Source organism: Ceratina calcarata, unplaced genomic scaffold (assembly GCF_001652005.2).
Source record: "Ceratina calcarata isolate Rehan_Ccalc_2016 unplaced genomic scaffold, ASM165200v1 scaffold90, whole genome shotgun sequence".
In the NCBI taxonomy this organism is placed as follows: Eukaryota; Metazoa; Arthropoda; class Insecta; order Hymenoptera; family Apidae; genus Ceratina; species Ceratina calcarata.
Window position 1 is genome coordinate 40499 of NW_017180369.1, and position 16529 is coordinate 57027.

Consider the following 16529-nt stretch of genomic DNA (forward strand, 5'->3'; position numbering starts at 1 on the left):
TCGACACGATTCGGCAATTCTCGATTCGACGACACGAGAGATAGAAAAAATGAATCGGTCGACGCTCGGCGAAATCATCGAGGAGATCATCGAGTCGTAACAAATTGAATTGTTCGCAAATCCGAACCGTCGTAATAAGACGATTAGATACGGTTGTTTAATCAAGACGGTTAGTCGACACAATGTCTTATATTTAGCTGGATTATCTTTCGTGGATCGTTTCTTGCAAAGTATTCTTGCAAGTGGACATTTCGACCCGTTCACGTGTCTCTCCCGATATAACCGACACAAGTTCCGAGAACAGATTACACGGAACAATGCTAAAAACAGATCGTTAGTCATTTTATAAGAGACAGCTGAGCTTGGTCAAACATCGTTTTCGGAACAATCTCTCTCTCTCTCTCCTCCGTTCGTGGTGCCCCCTTCGTGCGACCCGGCACCGAATCGTGAAACACGCTCTCCGCAATCCGAGAATCGTCTCGTGATCGCGCGCGAGAATTTATTTTCCCTAATTGCGACCACACCACCTTTCTCTCTGTCGTGACATTTTCCAACGACAGAATCACGTGTTCCCATATTGAATCGTGCGCACTGAATCATCGAGTAATGCTTTCGTGGCATTTGTACAGTACACAGACGCAGCGAAACCGTACAAAATCAATCGATCGTCACTAGTCACCCACCGATTTTCGTGGTCTCGAACGTTAATCCGATCGACTATGATCGACTTTGGAACGAAACGGAAAACGGAGAAGTAGTTTTCAAGGGAGCCAGAATTCAATGCCGACGGACGACAAACACTTGGCTGCTGTTCGATAAGAAGGAAGATGTCACGGTCGACGAATAAACTACAGATCCGTCCGAATTTTATTATATTATAAGCAAACGGGACAGGGACTCGTGGCAAGCGCACGCATTTCAATCGATCGTGTTCTGGAAAAATACATTGTTTTTTGTAGAGGAAGAAAATCTGGTTCTCTCGAGTCGATCGCCCATCCGTCCCCAACGTAATTCGTTCGGCACTCGAGCTCACGCAGATAAGATTATCGAATCCGATTCCGATCGTCGACGGTCGAAGATCGAGATTGCGAACGAACAGCTGTTGGTGAGAGAACGTTCCTGTGAACAAAAGCAATCAGCGTCGCCGAGTATTCTGAACGATGTGGTCCAGTAGGTGCTGGTATATGTCATCAATTGTGAAAGCGATCGAACACGATTGAAAAATAAGACCGAGGCGACGGACGAATCGTCGTCGCCCGACTATCGTCGACTCGCTTCCTATCAATATGAAATCAGCCCCTGTGAGCGGGCGTATCCGTGACAACGAGTCATTGAAACACGTCGTGTGGAACAAATATAGTCAGATTTCTCGAGACTCGGTTCACGCACGCAAATTTGCGCAAATTAGGAACACCTGCTTCGAAGGAACGAGTTGATAGATTCTACGCGATCTAACGTGAATGTATCAGCTGGCGGCAAAGGGATATGCGTATGCCTCTGTCTCGCGTTCGCGATCGAAAGCGAAGAGTATTTGTTCTCGGTACGTACCTTGTACGTTCCATGGTATTCCGGACATCGATCCAAGTACGGCACCAGCGAGTACTTTCGTACGCGACCTAAGGACACCGTCGACATGGTTTCACGAGCGACCGAGGAAATCGCGCACCACCGAGATTTCAGAACGTCCGTTCACGCGATAAACGTGCGCCCATCGGGATTCACCAGGGACTGTGTGAACGATATCGGCGGCTCTCGTGGGTGGTAAGTACGAGATGCAGGGATTCACTATCACACACACACGTTCGATATCTTTTGAACGAGAAATCGGACCGATGATAAGTTTCCTCGGAGGATCGTCGTAATTCTCCCTTATCGTCGACGAACAATCGTGATTAGCGAGATACGTGCGTAACACCTCCGCGTACGTTCACGCGCACACATAGGAGGACCAGAGACACGATCCACGAGGACTTTTACAGAGAATTATCTACTAACTACGCTGGATTCGCGAATTCTTGTGTGACACGTACAGCAAGGGAAGAAGCATTGCTACGCGGTTGCCATTCAAATAGAATATCGAGCAGGATCAGAAGATTATCGTCGAGAACGACGATCGACGAACTATGCTCGCTGATTACATTGACTTTCCCTCTATCTCGCGAAAGATATCCGTAATGCCGGTCTTGTACTTTGAGCTTCACAATTGGTACAGTGGTGCAATCAAAACTGTCCCGTTGAAACACGGTAGAATCTATCGAATCTATCGCCGAGAAACAAAGACTGTCCCAAACTCGTTCATTTCAAGCTGTTGGCCACTGTTAACGGTGGAATACGGATACGTCGGTCGGTGTCGAACAACGACACCGATCAGTTTGACGCGTGACTCGTTTCGAGTTCCGAGCACGACGTAGAGGTGAACGAACACTGTATGAACGGTGATAACGAATCGACGAGAGAGACGCCTAATTTACTTTGCTCATCGGTCTCGTTATTCCGAATTACTCCGCGCGGAGATGACGGATCGATCTCGGCGAAGCGATGTCGCGTCGCCATCTACTAACGACGTTTAAATAACGTTATCAAGCGGGCAGAGGCTCCGTCGACGAGTAAACGTTCGACGATAAGAACATACGTACCGACGTATCTGCAAATATCTCGCGTCAATAGGATGGACGTGAAATAATTGGACTGCTGCTCGAGAATAGCGGATAACTGATCGTTGAAGCGAAAAAGCGGGGTGAGGATATCGCGACCGAAATAGATGAACCGCACGCGGCATGCAATTACTCGGTTCGGATGCCTGTGCGAAGCACGTGTAAAATTCTTTGTACTCTAAAACGGGCATATGAGTCGTCGGACGGCTGCGTGTTACGCAACACCGAGTACGATATCGCGAGCAACGAATAAAACGCGTTCGCTAAGCTCAATCCAGGCGACTCGTTTTCAAACGACGACGACGACGACGACGACTACGACGTGGAGGCACGCGTTCAACATATCGGAGATCGGTCACCAATCGTAGTTTCAGCGTCGCGTCTGAAAAACGTTACGTACTCGTACGCGTATCGACCGACGGGTTCGCGCGCGTATGTGTCGAGTCGGGGATCTCTCATTTATTGACCTGATCTCGGCGCGTTGCTAATTGCGCGAGCGATCCGCGTGCGGGAAACTGAAACATCGTGTGAAAGAGACCTTACTACGTGTCGAATTGTCCGTCATAACAGCTCTCGACGCATCGGAACGTCGCCCGAACGAGCGAATCGATAAGGCTCGTCGAAGGAAGCCTTGTACTCGACGACTTTTCTAAGCCACTGTTCCGTGAAACGTTCACGCCACGTATCGAGATCGCGTTGGACCGCGAACAATGTCGCCAATGTCCAATTTCTTTCGACCGTTAACGCGTTTCTCTACTATCCGTCTCGTCGTCGTCGTCGTCGTCGTCGTCGTCGTCGTCGTCGTCGTCGTCTCGTGCGTCCGGCTCACTGCCGCACAACGGTTCGAGTGGCGGTAAACAAATTTAAAAGACCGCTCCTCCGTATGACGAACAGCCAATTACTACAATTAGTCGCGGCGGCAGACCGCTCCTCTTACGTTCTCCTCTGCGTCCGAGGAAGAGTCGCTCGGTAAAATTCGTTGATTCGCGCGTACTCAGAACATACATAGAGAAGCAGACATAGAGAAACGCCGGAATCCAGTATATTCGCCTTGACGACGAACGTAAATACAAGTTGATCGCGCGCGAGACATATAGACCGTGAATGAAAGATACGTGAAGAACGTAACGAACGCTGCTTACCTTTCTCTTCCTTTCCTGCACAAAGTCCACCCTGCGAACCCAGACTTCTTCCGTGGAATCGTAATCGAGGGTGCTGGTGCTGCTCGCCTGGCTCTTCATCTCGACGAGGCTGCTGTCGAAAAATCTCTTGTCCAGATGCGGACTGGGAAGCGGACTGGTTCTCGAGAAGGTCATGCTGGACGAATAGGACGGCGGGTCGGTCGCAGGGAAAGTCATTCCGGTGGTGTATCTCCTCCTCAACGGAGGTTTCGCGGTAGACGTCGGCGTGGTCGACGTCGGCGAAGTGACCGTCGACGTGGTGAACCTGGACGTCGTCGACGTTGTCACGGCGGTGCTGTTCGTAGTCACGGACGTCGACGTGCTCGTCGAGGTCGTCATCGTGGTCGTGGAAGGTGCGGTCGTCGTCTGGATCTTTGACTCGGACGTGCTCGAGGTAGCGTTCGATCTCTGATCGATCCTCTCCGAGCTGGACTTCTCCGAAATGGTCGGACTGGAAGCCTTCGAGGAAAGACTGTCGTCGTTCTTCTCCGTTGTCGGCTCCTCGATCTTCGAGGCGTCCTTGCTCTCGCCTAGGTCCTTGGCGCTCGTCGTTTCCGTGTTTTTCGCTGCAACGTACGGAAGGAGAAGAAACGCGATCAACCGGGGAGACAGCTGATGCGACGATCTCGTTGCGCGATTCCGACAAAGGGAATATTGTTCGGCTCGAATAACGTTCGGCCTGTTGGAAGGCTCGCCGCGATAAATGCCTGTTTCGCCTCTCAACGAGTGTACCTGTGTTCCCTACTACTTCTACTACCGTAGATCGCATCGTCGACCATTCGAGTTCCGACCTATCCAAGTACCGAAAGAGCTAACAGGAGCCACGTGTGATACGTGTACGAACGCGTGGCGCGTTATAAATTATAAACGTGGAACATTGCGCTTCCGGGGACGCGTTATAAATAACTGTCCACTGAACGAAGTAACTGTTTGCGTGTCTACCGCGATCCATGAGGCGAATAATCGTTGCAAAATGTTGCGTCGGTTTCGCGTACGCTTAGATCGATTAGAAAACGAGCCGTGTATGACGAACCGTGCGAACGAAACGTACGACTGGGCGTACGACTATCGCGCGTACGTCGTCGATCGAACGGTAAATCATTATTGATGGAAACGAATCGTTTGATCCGGGTGAATCGGCCGTTCCCGGTCTCGGTGACGATCCGTAAGATATCATTACCTAAGCGGAGGTCCTAAGTGAGTCCGGTAGAAACGGTTGCCAAACGGAACTGTGAACGAAATCACTGGTCGCGCGCTAATCTTAGCTCTCTCATTGAACGGACGAGTGCGAGCTCCTGTTAATAGCTCCTCTTCGAGTGTTTCAATGTCCGAATCGCGTTTCGTAATACGCCGTTTTTCTCGCTTCTGCGAGATGCGTTCGCGAGAGACTTGTTTACTAGCTAATATCGTGGATACCTTATCGATTCCGAAACCAAACCAAAAGAATCTATTGTTTTTACGTCGGAGGATCGTCACTATCTTATCGTGGATTCGTCGATGCAAAGCGTACGCGTGCGCGTTTCCACGGAGGAGTGCGACACGCGGTGTGTACTCACCTATCGTCGTCTTACCTTCTTCGTTCTCGTACTCGTCCTCCTCCCTGCACTCGGACAACCTTCTGCCCCAAGGAAAAGGACTGTGCGTCTGGTTCCTCGACGGCAGCCTGTTCACGTGGGACAGGAAGTAGTGATGAAAGAAACTGTCGACGCCGTCCGAGTCCTCCCCCGAGGCGTCCAGCATGTCCTTGAGCGCGGCCAGCGAAGTGATGGTATTGTAATTGATGGCCGAGATCAAGTCGTCCTCGATGTCACTGTCGTCGGTCGTGTCGTCGTTCTTCGACGTTTCATCTTTCGCGGTCTCTGGTGGTGCAGCAGGTGGCACCGCCGCCGGTTTCGTTTGCTCAGCTTTCGAAGCTTCCGTCTTATCGTCCGAACTGGTCTCGGACTCGTCGTCGGAGGTGCTCGTCGAGGTCGTACTGCTCGACGACTCCTCGTCCTTCTTTCCGTCGGTCTTCTCTTCTTTAAGCTCGTCCTCGTCGGAGCCTTTACACTCGTCCTCGTCCTCGTCCTCGTCCTCGTCCTCTTCGTCGTCGTCGTCGTCGTCATCGTCGCCGCCGCCGCCGCCGCCGTCTCGGGATTTTCCCTTCGATAACTTATACGAAGCCTCGTCATTTTGACCGATGTTCTCTAGGTTCTTCAGGTTCTTGAGCGCCTCCTGTTCACCCGAGTCCTTGCTCATTCTCACGTCACTGTCCTCTTGACCCGTCATTTTTGTATCCTCGCGATTGTCACCAGTCACGTCGCACACGTCTGATTCGTTTCGCTTGTCGCCACCCCCGGAACTCTCCATCGAGGAATCTGTAACACGACGTTTTTCTCGTTTTTCTCGTTTTTCTCGTGTTTATCAAAGTCGTTCTACTCCGACGGAACGATCACGAAATCTCATCTTGGCGGGTCGCAATGACTTGAAACTTTTGTCACCGTTCAGAAAGGAGAGACGAACGCGATCAGCGAAACCCTAGAGAAACGTGGTTCGAACGTGGTTTTTTCCACGATCCGATCCGATCGATCTCGGATCTTGCCGCGTTCGAACCAGTTGTTGTTGGTACGTGCCGCCCCGAATGGGGGTCGATGTCGGAAACAACGTATACGGGGAGCGATCGATGAGCAGTCGTTTAAAAATTGACTTCTGATCATCAGCCATCCCCTTCGAGAACGTGTTTCCGTAGAGGAAAAAAACGTTTTTGCATTCGGGAACGCGTCACTGGCGCATTGCGGTAAGTACGCTCTCTATTTCGTAACCGTGGGAACGTTTGTCTGTATAGCGAGTCGTACTATACAGACTCGCTCCTCCGCTACTTACACCTGGCAGAGGCAGTGAACGAATCACGGTAACGACGAGACGCGAAGAGGGCGAGACGGGAAAGAAGGAAGGTCTCGGGGCCGAGCATTTCACGTATCGACTGGTCAACTCTTTTCCAAGTCGTTCGGACGCGCGTTCGCGACACCCTTTCCCGGGACTCCTACACGTTCCTGTACGGTTGAATCTAGATTCCGTCGATCGGTCGAAATGGTCGACGCGTCTGCCGTAGATACGTTTCGAGCGAAAGAGGACCGTTGGAATCGATCGAAAGCGATCGATGCGTCGCGAGCTCCGGGGATAAAATTTACCGGAAGCCTGGAGCGAGATGGTATCCACCTACCGTGCGCCGCCGCCACCGCCGCCGCCGCCGCGTCGTTTAATGCGATCTCGACGCGAGCAAAGTGACGGCTAGATACGACGATCGGACAGATATCGGCGAAAACATACGCGGATCTTTGGCGGCGTGCCAGACTCATTTCACAAATACTTGTTTACCGCGTGCTAGAGAGCGTGACGTGAAAAAGCTCTGTCTCGCTCGTGGACCGGAACACGTGACGATATCCTCGCACAGACTCGAGGACCCGAGGGATGGGACCACACGTTCCCGAGGAGCGGTCGCGTTCGACCTAGAATCAATTCGCGCGCGCGCACTCTCGGAACGACGGACGATTCCCGTTTTCCAACAAATACTCGTGGTTCCTATTTACGGCCGTCCTCCGTTTAAAGAAGATCTTGACCACGCGACACATCGGTAGAAAGCGGGACAAAGATACGAACGACACGTCGGCACAGAAGCGAGGTTCTCTATTCTCGTATTATCATTGCTATAGTTCTGCATCGATCAACGTACGCGACGACGAATGGGAACGACGTTGGGAACGACGTTGGGAAAAACGGGTAAAAATGGAAACTGACCGCGTGGTCAATGTTTCGCACGGATACGCGTTCTCCGACGTGCAACGGGAACGAGGAAACTCAAAAAGTAAAAGCGATCACGAACAAATTCGATGTGTAGAGTGATGAACGCGTCCGTTCGCTCACGTTCGCGTCGACGAAAAATTGACGACCCCTCCGGAGACATTTGATGGGCCCTCGGCTCCCAGGCCTATACCCCGAGACACGTCGGACGTAAACGACTCCTTGTCTCTCGAGAGCCTGTCAACGATCCGATCTCTTTCGCTTTATGGCGCGTGCAGCCAACAGACACGCAAAACGCGAGTAAATGCACTCATCGATAAGAATAATACGAAGCGACGTGACGCGGCGCCTACTTATACGAGATGACGTAATAAAATCGATCGCGAACACAGGTCTATAGTAGTCTACTATACGTGTATACGTAGGGAACACCGGCGGTGCCTCTGTCGATTCGTCTGTCATCGTCCTCCGATACGGAACCAACTTGGAAAGTGAAATCGACGAGTGTCGCGGATGCACTCCGTGGGAACATTTCGCATTTCATTACCGTCGCCGGAAACACGAGGATGTCCCGCGCGACTGGGCGTCTACGGGCACGGACCGATCTGTCGACGATAAATCCTTGTTGCTAAATCAAGCGATTGTTGCACGAATCGCGCGGTAAACGCCGCCGATGCGACTGCCAGTCCGTGGTCGCGGACCACGTGACAAACGCTGGGAGCACGTGCTCCGCATCAATTGTGATCGAGACCAGCGGCGGCGGCGGCGGCGGCGGCGGCGGCGGCGGCGGCGGCGAGCAGCGTCCCGGGAAACAATTACCTACCAGGCGAACCGACTGGCTTGGCCGTTTCTCGGAAACCAATGACCGATCGCGTAGCCGTCGTTTCGTAAGAAATTTCGAGAGACCTGACCAACAAGTAAATTCTACTTATTGTGGCCGGCGCACTGAACGCGGCCTGCGGCGTTCGATCGAAAACACCGAGAGCGAAAAGAGCCGACGCGACGACGGCGAGAAAAAGCAGACGCAGAGAGGGAAAAAGAGTATCTCGGGAACACGCGTGTAACGTAATTGACACGGCGAGAACAACATGGTTAACACTGATCAGAGGAGTAGATGGGATCTACACTTTGTTCGATTTGACTCCGTGGCTCGCAGAGTCATGTATGTACGTACGAACCTCGTGCCGAGATATCGTATACGCCAGTCGACGATGCTCCGCGTGTAAAAACGCATATATGTATAGACAGATAGATCGATCGAGAGCTCGTGCTCACACAGATATATACGCGTGTATGATCTCACGTTTGGCATCCTAGCGGCGGTAACGCTGGAAGACATACAAGTATCCGACGGTCGAAATCGAAAGAGACTCTGTGGGAATTACGAAACGTGAAGAACCAGAGATGAAGATCGTGTTTGAGACAGGCGTTGATGTAACGCTGGTCGTCGACGAGGATGCCAAAACTGAATCATTCGTGTTCCACCGAGAAAATGTTTGCAACCAACATTTCTGTCTCCGAAACGATACGAAAGCGAGATATTTTTGAGAACGCCGTGCGTCACGAGGGAATCGATCCGCGTCGAAGAGAGCGTGGCGGCGAGAGAAATGTTTTCGGTTCGCTCGATCACGTCGGAGATTCCGCGCGCGCGAGGAGTCGCGCTGCCAATTCTCTTCTCTCTCGTAAACGGCGACGCATCGTCGAGATGGAGAGTCGCGGCGGTCGAGGAAACGACACCACCGGATGACGATCGCGACGACGGCGAGAAGAGCCGTCTTGGCGACCTGGTCGGTAAATCCCCGTCGCCGCGTTGTCTGCAAACGCGGAAGATGGTCTTCCACCACCTCGACCGATTCGGTTACTCATCGTTGGTGACGAGCGAGGCACTTGAGCCAAATAAAGAGCGACGCGGACGCGGCTGCATCGCCAAGACTCGACCGTATCGCGTTGATACGACGATTCTAACGTTATTCGTTGACAAAGAGGCAACTTTGTGTCGGTGCCCGTCTTCTCTCTCATGATCCACGAGCCTAAATAGTTTGCAGCAAATACGTGAGATCTCTCTCACGAGTTTGGCGCAGCGAGCAACGCCTACTTAGGCCTACTACTACGCTGTACCGTGTCGATACCGTTTCGATCGACACGAGGATGATTCCGAGAACCGGAAGGATAAAGGAGGCGACGAACGCGGTAACATCAGACGGTGAAACACCGAAGCGATTTTCCTCGAACGAGATCCGAATGCGACAAACGCGTTTCCGACGATACAGGCGAACATACGTGACGTCGTTCACGTGGATCATTATCTCCCGACGTAGGTGACGTTCATCTTTCTTTTGTAACAATACGGACTAATTAACTAGCTTGGTCTGTCCGACCTTGCTGCGTTAATCGTACTGTTGCGCGTGTCTGCATGTTTGCTTCCGGCGCAATCCCTGATACCGAACTACCGAACCAGCCTGCGCTGCTCAACTATCAACATCACTATTACTAGACTATTACGAATTACTAGAAACGAAATAAAAAACGTAAAGTAATCATGGCATTGTTCCGTAGAGTTTCGAGTAGCCCCCGCACGGCTATCGGGGTGCACGGGGTGTTAGATGCGTCAGCAAAATTTTCATACACATTTAAGAATCACCGAATTCACAGGTAAACACGTTTCTTCTATCTATGGACGAGATATGTACGCGGAAAACAACTACTGCTCTGTGTGTTTGTACGACTTGCGGATACACGACGGAAAGAACCTGCTGACTGAGTAACATTGTTTGAATATTTCAAGTGTCGCGCGATCGTTCCGCCGGTAGTTTGCACAACTAATTAAATTTAAAACACGATGACTACTCTGCGATTGTTACGTGACTCTTCTTTAAAGTATCTCGCGTCACGATGAAGCGTCGATATGGTCCTTGCTCGGAACAGCCGTGCATCTGTTTGAACGAAAGTAACCGCGGTACGTAAAATTTTGTTCTTCACGAACACGAAGGTACGAGCGCAAAAGGTTCGTCGAACCTCCGATTTATCCGCGTGCCTGCGTAACGGTAATTAACTCGGATAATTAATCGTGTAACCGCAACGTTCGTGCAAACGAGCAAGCGATTAGGAAAATATTTATACGCGATCGGGCGCCCCGTGGCTCGTAAAAAAAGAGACGCTCGACGATCGTTCGAGATCTGCTGCTGGCTCGTAACGATCACGAGACGAGAGTGTAAAATTGTTTCTTGAATCTCTGTCATGCTCGAGTCGAGAGGCAACGGGCCTTTAACCGGAGAATTCTGGTTGGTAACACTCGAGAAAATTAACAGACGAATTAAAAAGGAAAAAGATGGACGTCGTAACGATGATTATCTCGAGTAGCTCGTACATTTCTATCGATCGTTCTGATTCTTCAAAATGTGCATTCGCGCAATTTTTATTACTCGTCACACGCGAAAACTCTCGCTCGTTTCACTTTGCTAGACTCACGGCGAGAACAAATCTGTAAGAGAACAATCAGTAGTAGTAGTAATAGTAGTATCTGTACTGACCTTCACGCGACACGGTTACGGTATCCAAAAATGTTGTTCAGGAACGACGGTGGTCAACGATTCCCGATCCTGTCTGTGTACGAAGAGAGTGTCCTTTCGACACGTACGACAGCGTCTTCCGACGGCAACAATCCTGCCCCCGTACAAAAACTGCTTTTCGATGGAAACGGCTACTGTTTCGAATCGTTTCACTGATTGTTTACACGCTCACGGAATAATTTTTCTCATCACAGCACGCCGTTAATAAACGGGCGACGACGCCGGCGATCCTATATCCGCTCCAAGAAGACGCGTCAAGTACAAACTGCCGCCGAGATCCAAACACTGAACGATGCGCATCGATCCGATCGTTACGTCGATCAAAGTGAAATCCTGAATCTCGTTCCGCGATAAGTACGTTTCGCTCGCGTCGGGGTTAGGTTTCGAATCGAATACAAAAAAATCGTGCGACCACTATTTAAACGATGCCGACGGAGAATTCCTGTGATCCGTCAGCACCCGTCGGCCGTACTTTTTCCTCTCGTTCGATCGTGTCGCACTTTTTACCTGCGGTCTCTCGCATCTCGAACACATCATGCGTGTCAACTTTTAAGCACATTCGCGATCTCAGAATTCGACGTTTAGCTCGGCGTAAAATCGGCCGTCCGTTTCACCAGAGATCACTCGATTCGTTGGAGTCTGAAGAACATCTTGTACGATCTTTGGCGTGCGTACAGACGTATGGCCACGAATTTTCCACCGTGTATCACCGCCGCCGAGCGATCCGCGAACTTGTCTCTCACTGGAGCTCTGTTCGACGTCGTATTGACCGGTTTGTTTTTGTCGGAATTCTCCCTGCACGCCCACGAAACGCGTTCGATTCGACCTCTTGCAATGGCGAATCTCCTCGTTTCTTCCGGCGACGATCGTTTATCGGCTCTCGTCGAGTACACGCGCAATCGTGTAACGTTCACACGTGAAACTGGAGAATGATTCGTGCGGCCTGCCTCTTCCCGAACTTGTCATTCGACGACGATCACGAAAGACGCCTTAACCTAGACGCGTCGTAAAGATGCCGAGGCGGATTATTACGTACGTATTCAAGGGCGCTCCCAATTTTCTAAATGCGACCTCGATCTTACGTTCTACGAACGTGTGCAAGTACAGTGATGAGTAATGAACGTCGTTCCGGTGCCGTTTCCACCGTAGAGGGACGACTCGTCGTCAGAAGCGCTTCGACAAAAACGGTCGTATCCTATTTTCGCGCGAGTGTACAGCTGATCACACGCTCCTTATGCCGGACGGACGGACGGACGAACGGACGAACAAACGAACGAACCACCGACCGTAAAAACTGTTTTTTTCTGCTGACTGAAGAAGGCTATGGTGCCGCGTCGTAGGCCGTGCAGCGGCCGGCGCGCAAGAAACCGGTGGTGGCAGCCGCAGAAACTGCACATCCCCGATCGCGCATCTTTCCTGGAGGCCTGGCGAGAGCCAACTGCTCCGCGCGTTTATATGCCAACATTCAAGGCAGTCACCCACGAACCCACACACGACCGACCAGCTGACCGAACCGACGGACGTCCGACGTGTAATATTATAACACACGCACCGACTCGTTCGCGCTTCACGCGGCTTCGCACGATTAAACGACACTTGCCCGTGCAAGTACGGAACACTGAAACGCGGCACTCGACGAAATAAAAACCGAGAAAAGAGAATTCGGAGCGAACGAACGAAACTATCGTATGTCCTCCTTTAATGCAGTCGCCATCTCTCGTTTACAAACTTCCGGACGCGTCGAAAGGGGGCACCACTGTCCACGATCGCGCTGACCTCCAAACGATTTTGGGGTTCCACGTGGCGCCACCTAGCTTGGCTCCGCCGAAGACGTTAGAGCTAGGCTAGGTCATGAACGCTAGATGGCGCCACGTGCACGTAAACATGCCGCGAACAGAATAAACGTGGTATGTACACTTGTTGTTGGAATAAATTCTTATAATGCAACAACCCTAATGCGTTTCATCACTCGATTACGAATTTTGTTCGTACCTGTGACCATTGTCTTGCGACAAATTCACTGATCCCCCGAGCAGACGATCCATTCTCAGCAACTATACATGTGCAGTATTCCGACGGTGGAATATTTTACAAAAATTTGAACTTAATCTTCTCTCCCATCTCTTCATACGTCCGAGGTCGAATCAGTTTACTTGTTTCGTTTACCATACAACGCGTACCATATATCGTTTTGGAATTTCGACTATGAATTCGTTGACGATATTGTCGTCGTTCTTACATCAGAGACTGATTAGAGAGCGCGCAGTCGCGATATTCGCCGCACATGCTGGAGTGTGTATATAACTACACGAGCAGCAGTAAAAGTACGTGGAAGAATCGTGGAATCCACGTAAGTACTACACGTGTTCATTACAAATACCGAAACAGATGTGAATATATACCGGTGGTGAGTTACTCTCGTAATTTTTACATTGTGTGCACAGTGGAAAGGAAGAACTCTCTTTGATGGGTGCTCGTCTCTTGTTCAAAAGATTGGGAGACGCCAACTAATTAATACTTCTGATCAAGGTCGTGAATTGAAACAACCATGTGTGGAATTTGGGCTATCTTTGGATTAAACGTGCCGTCTTTAACTCACGTCTGTACGAACTTTGAGAAGATAGCACACCGCGGCCCGGAAGCGTTCAAAATCGAATTTGACCAAGCAGTTAAAGTACAATATTCACATCGTTATCGGACCGTTATAAATTGTATCGTATATGTTTAAACTCGTCTCGCTTGCCTCGCAGAACGGTTACTTTGGATTTCATAGACTGGCAATCGTCGATAATCTTCATGGGATGCAACCAATGAGACTTTACAAACATCCGCATTTATTTTTATTATGCAACGGCGAGATCTACAATCACAAAACCGTAAGTTCCGTTGTCTGTCCAGATTCGATTCTTCTTGCATCGTCTGCATTACGACAAGGTTGACGTTGCAGATCGGTCTACAACACTGTTACTCGTATGTCACGCAATGCGACGTGGAGGTGATAATACATATGTACGAACATCTCGGCGCCGAAAATGTCGCCGGTATGCTCGATGGCGTTTTCGCATTCTGCTTGATGGACATAAAAAAAAAGAGGATCCTTATTGCCAGAGATCCGTACGGGGTCAGACCACTTTTCAGATTACGTTCCGACGACGGACAACTCGCAGTATGCTCGGAGAGCAAGGTAAGCCGGGCGCGATGCAGTTCTAAACCATCCATCGTATTATGATCCTCGATGTTTAGGGGCTCATGGAAATGACGAAACAGATAAAGTCAAAGTGGACATTGGAACCGTTCCCTCCAGGTTTTTACGAAGAATACGAAATTTTAAACGATGGTAGAACAAAATTACTGAGCAAAGTAAATTATCACAAACCTGGGGACAAGCCCAAGTTTCAGACCTCTGTCGTTTACAATGGTTCGTTTACAAAACGTGTGAAAGAACCGACGGTAGCCGCGGATGTATACGAGATAATATAGTGGTGATGAATTCGATTTTAGAGTTGAGTAGTCTAGACGTGCATGCAAACATAAGAAAGCTACTCGTAGCTTCGGTGAAAAAGAGATTAATGGCCGACAGAGAGGTCGGATGTTTGTTGTCAGGTGGTTTGGATTCAAGTTTGATCGCCGCTCTACTCGTCAAGTGTGCCAAAGAACTGAACGTATCGTACAGAGTGAAAAGTTTCGCGATCGGTATGGGAGACAGTCCAGACGTCGTCGCGGCTAGACAGGTCGGTGATAATAACATGTCGTTTCTCTCTTTGTTCATCCATCATTATCCGTTCCTCGCAACGACTGAATTAAACGTGACGTTTGACGTCAGGTCGCGGAGCACATAGGGACGGACCATCACGAAATAATATTTTCTGAGAACGACGTCGTCGACGTTTTAGACGAGCTCATTTATCAGTTGGAGACCTGTGATATTACCACTATTCGAGCTTCCATCGGGTAAGTCGTGTGCGCGAGCCACCGTGGTCGATGATCGTACGATCAGACTAATCGGGTGTCAATTGCAGCATGTACATCATCTCGAGATACATTAAACGTAACACGAATACGACTGTGATATTCAGCGGGGAAGGTGCCGACGAACTGGCGCAAGGATATATTTATTTCAGAGATGCACCCAACGCGATGGAAGCTCACGACGAATCCGTTCGATTGTTAAAAGACATTTACTTGTTTGACGGCTTGAGAGCCGACAGAACGACCAGTGCATTTAGCTTGGAACTAAGAGTCCCGTTTTTAGACCTTCAATTCACCAATTACTACCTCTCGTTGGACGCTGCTTCCAGGCAGCCACAAGGTTCGATCTCCGTAGATAACAAAGAACCGACAACGAATCGGCTTATAATTCAAATCTCGTTCAAATCCATCTCGCAGGAGGAATTGAGAAACATCTATTAAGATCTGCGTTCAGCGACACGAATCTCTTACCGTCCAACATATTGTGGAGACACAAGGAAGCGTTCAGCGATGGTGTAACGTCCGTTAAAAGATCTCTCTTCCAAGTCATACAAGATATCGTGGACACTCGTGTGACGGACGAGGAATTGGACAAGGCCTATATAAAGTACCCTCACTGTACACCGAGAACAAAAGAGGCTGTTTACTACAGGTAACAGAGAACGTGTCGCATCGCACCTTTATACGCACCTTTAAGGATCGATCGTTTCGAGCATTTGAAATCGCATCGATCCCTATACTCCGTTTCAGGCAAGTCTTTGAGAAGCATTACGGGGGACAAGCCGAGAATTTTGTGCCATATTTTTGGATGCCACGGTGGGTCAAGGTTCACGACCCGTCTGCTAGATTTATTGCTCATTACGCAGCGAAAGACGAATAAAGGACGAGACTCGTCAGGCTTTACAAAAATTGTACAGACAGATAATTAAATACATTGTTACATGCTGTTAATCGATGCAGATAAAAAAATGTTCACGCAAATAACCGTGTTCGATCTTCTGTATTCCGCGTATCGCTGGTAAAATAGTACTTTTACGACGTAAGTCGTAGGGAAGACGGAAACGTAGGATACCACCGTAACATTGTTTACGTTGTTAACAAAAAAAAAATATATTCTCTTGTCATTACCCCTGGTGGGACTCGAACCCACAATCCCCGGTTTAGGAGACCGATGCCTTATCCATTAGGCCACAGGGGCTGGTGAGAACACGTCTCCGACATCTACAAATAGAGATACGATGATTTATAAGAACACGAAAAAATTCTTTTAACCGAGCGACCTATATGTACGAGCATCGTTTCTTCAGGATTTATTTCCCTTTATCATGTGATTCATGTCTATGTACGCTCCGTCGGATGATACGAATTATCAATAA

General features: G+C 49.8%; 2 protein-coding genes, 1 long non-coding RNA gene and 1 other non-coding gene across 8 annotated transcripts in view; 1 reads left to right on the top strand and 3 right to left on the bottom strand.

Moving 5' to 3' along the window:
* SNF4Agamma (SNF4/AMP-activated protein kinase gamma subunit) overlaps positions 1-12924 on the bottom strand; it is a 47541-nt gene extending 34617 nt beyond the window's left edge. The window contains exons 1-3 of one of the 2 annotated variants that reach the window (XM_018035411.2): positions 11146-12923; positions 5392-6192; positions 3797-4401 (exon numbers count right to left, since the gene is read on the bottom strand). In XM_018035411.2, the coding sequence (XP_017890900.1) occupies positions 3797-4401; positions 5392-6184 (1398 nt within the window). In that variant the 5' untranslated portion in view covers positions 6185-6192; positions 11146-12923. Of the gene's footprint in view, positions 1-3796; positions 4402-5391; positions 6193-11145 lie in introns of both variants that reach the window. The other variant, XM_018035412.2, reaches the window with a different exon arrangement.
* Positions 12925-13082: 158 nt separating this feature from the next.
* On the top strand, positions 13083-16134 carry AsnS (asparagine synthetase). Of its 4 annotated transcripts, none has more exons than XM_018035414.2 (10): positions 13086-13534; positions 13629-13858; positions 13935-14060; positions 14132-14368; positions 14428-14602; positions 14686-14915; positions 15008-15135; positions 15204-15493; positions 15571-15805; positions 15904-16134. In XM_018035414.2, exons 2-10 carry the CDS (start codon positions 13733-13735, stop codon positions 16031-16033), a joined length of 1677 nt encoding a protein of 558 aa, XP_017890903.1. In that variant the 5' UTR covers positions 13086-13534; positions 13629-13732; the 3' UTR covers positions 16034-16134. The 4 variants fall into 4 exon arrangements, with proteins under 4 accessions (XP_026674689.1, XP_017890903.1, XP_017890907.1 ...); XM_018035418.2 differs by having other exon boundaries at positions 14788-14915; XM_018035415.2 differs by having other exon boundaries at positions 13521-13591; positions 13714-13858.
* On the bottom strand, positions 16074-16520 carry LOC113465135 (uncharacterized). Its single transcript, XR_003389961.1, has 2 exons — positions 16434-16520; positions 16074-16374 (listed from the first exon to the last, which is right to left on the bottom strand). It is a non-coding gene; the product is annotated as an uncharacterized LOC113465135 (long non-coding RNA).
* TRNAR-CCU (transfer RNA arginine (anticodon CCU)) lies at positions 16279-16351 on the bottom strand. Its single transcript has one exon. It is a non-coding gene; the product is annotated as a tRNA-Arg (tRNA).
* Positions 16521-16529: the final 9 nt, after the last annotated feature.

What these genes read in the sequence shown, in the direction of transcription:
- AsnS (XM_018035414.2), top strand. Translation starts at nt 13,733, where the DNA reads ATGTGTGGAATTTGGGCTATCTTTGGATTAAACGTGCCGTCTTTAACT. An exon ending in ACTATTCGAGCTTCCATCGG is followed by an intron (nt 15,136 to 15,203) that starts GTAAGTCGTGTG and finishes TGTCAATTGCAG; the next exon opens with CATGTACATCATCTCGAGAT. An exon ending in AAAGAGGCTGTTTACTACAG is followed by an intron (nt 15,806 to 15,903) that starts GTAACAGAGAAC and finishes ACTCCGTTTCAG; the next exon opens with GCAAGTCTTTGAGAAGCATT.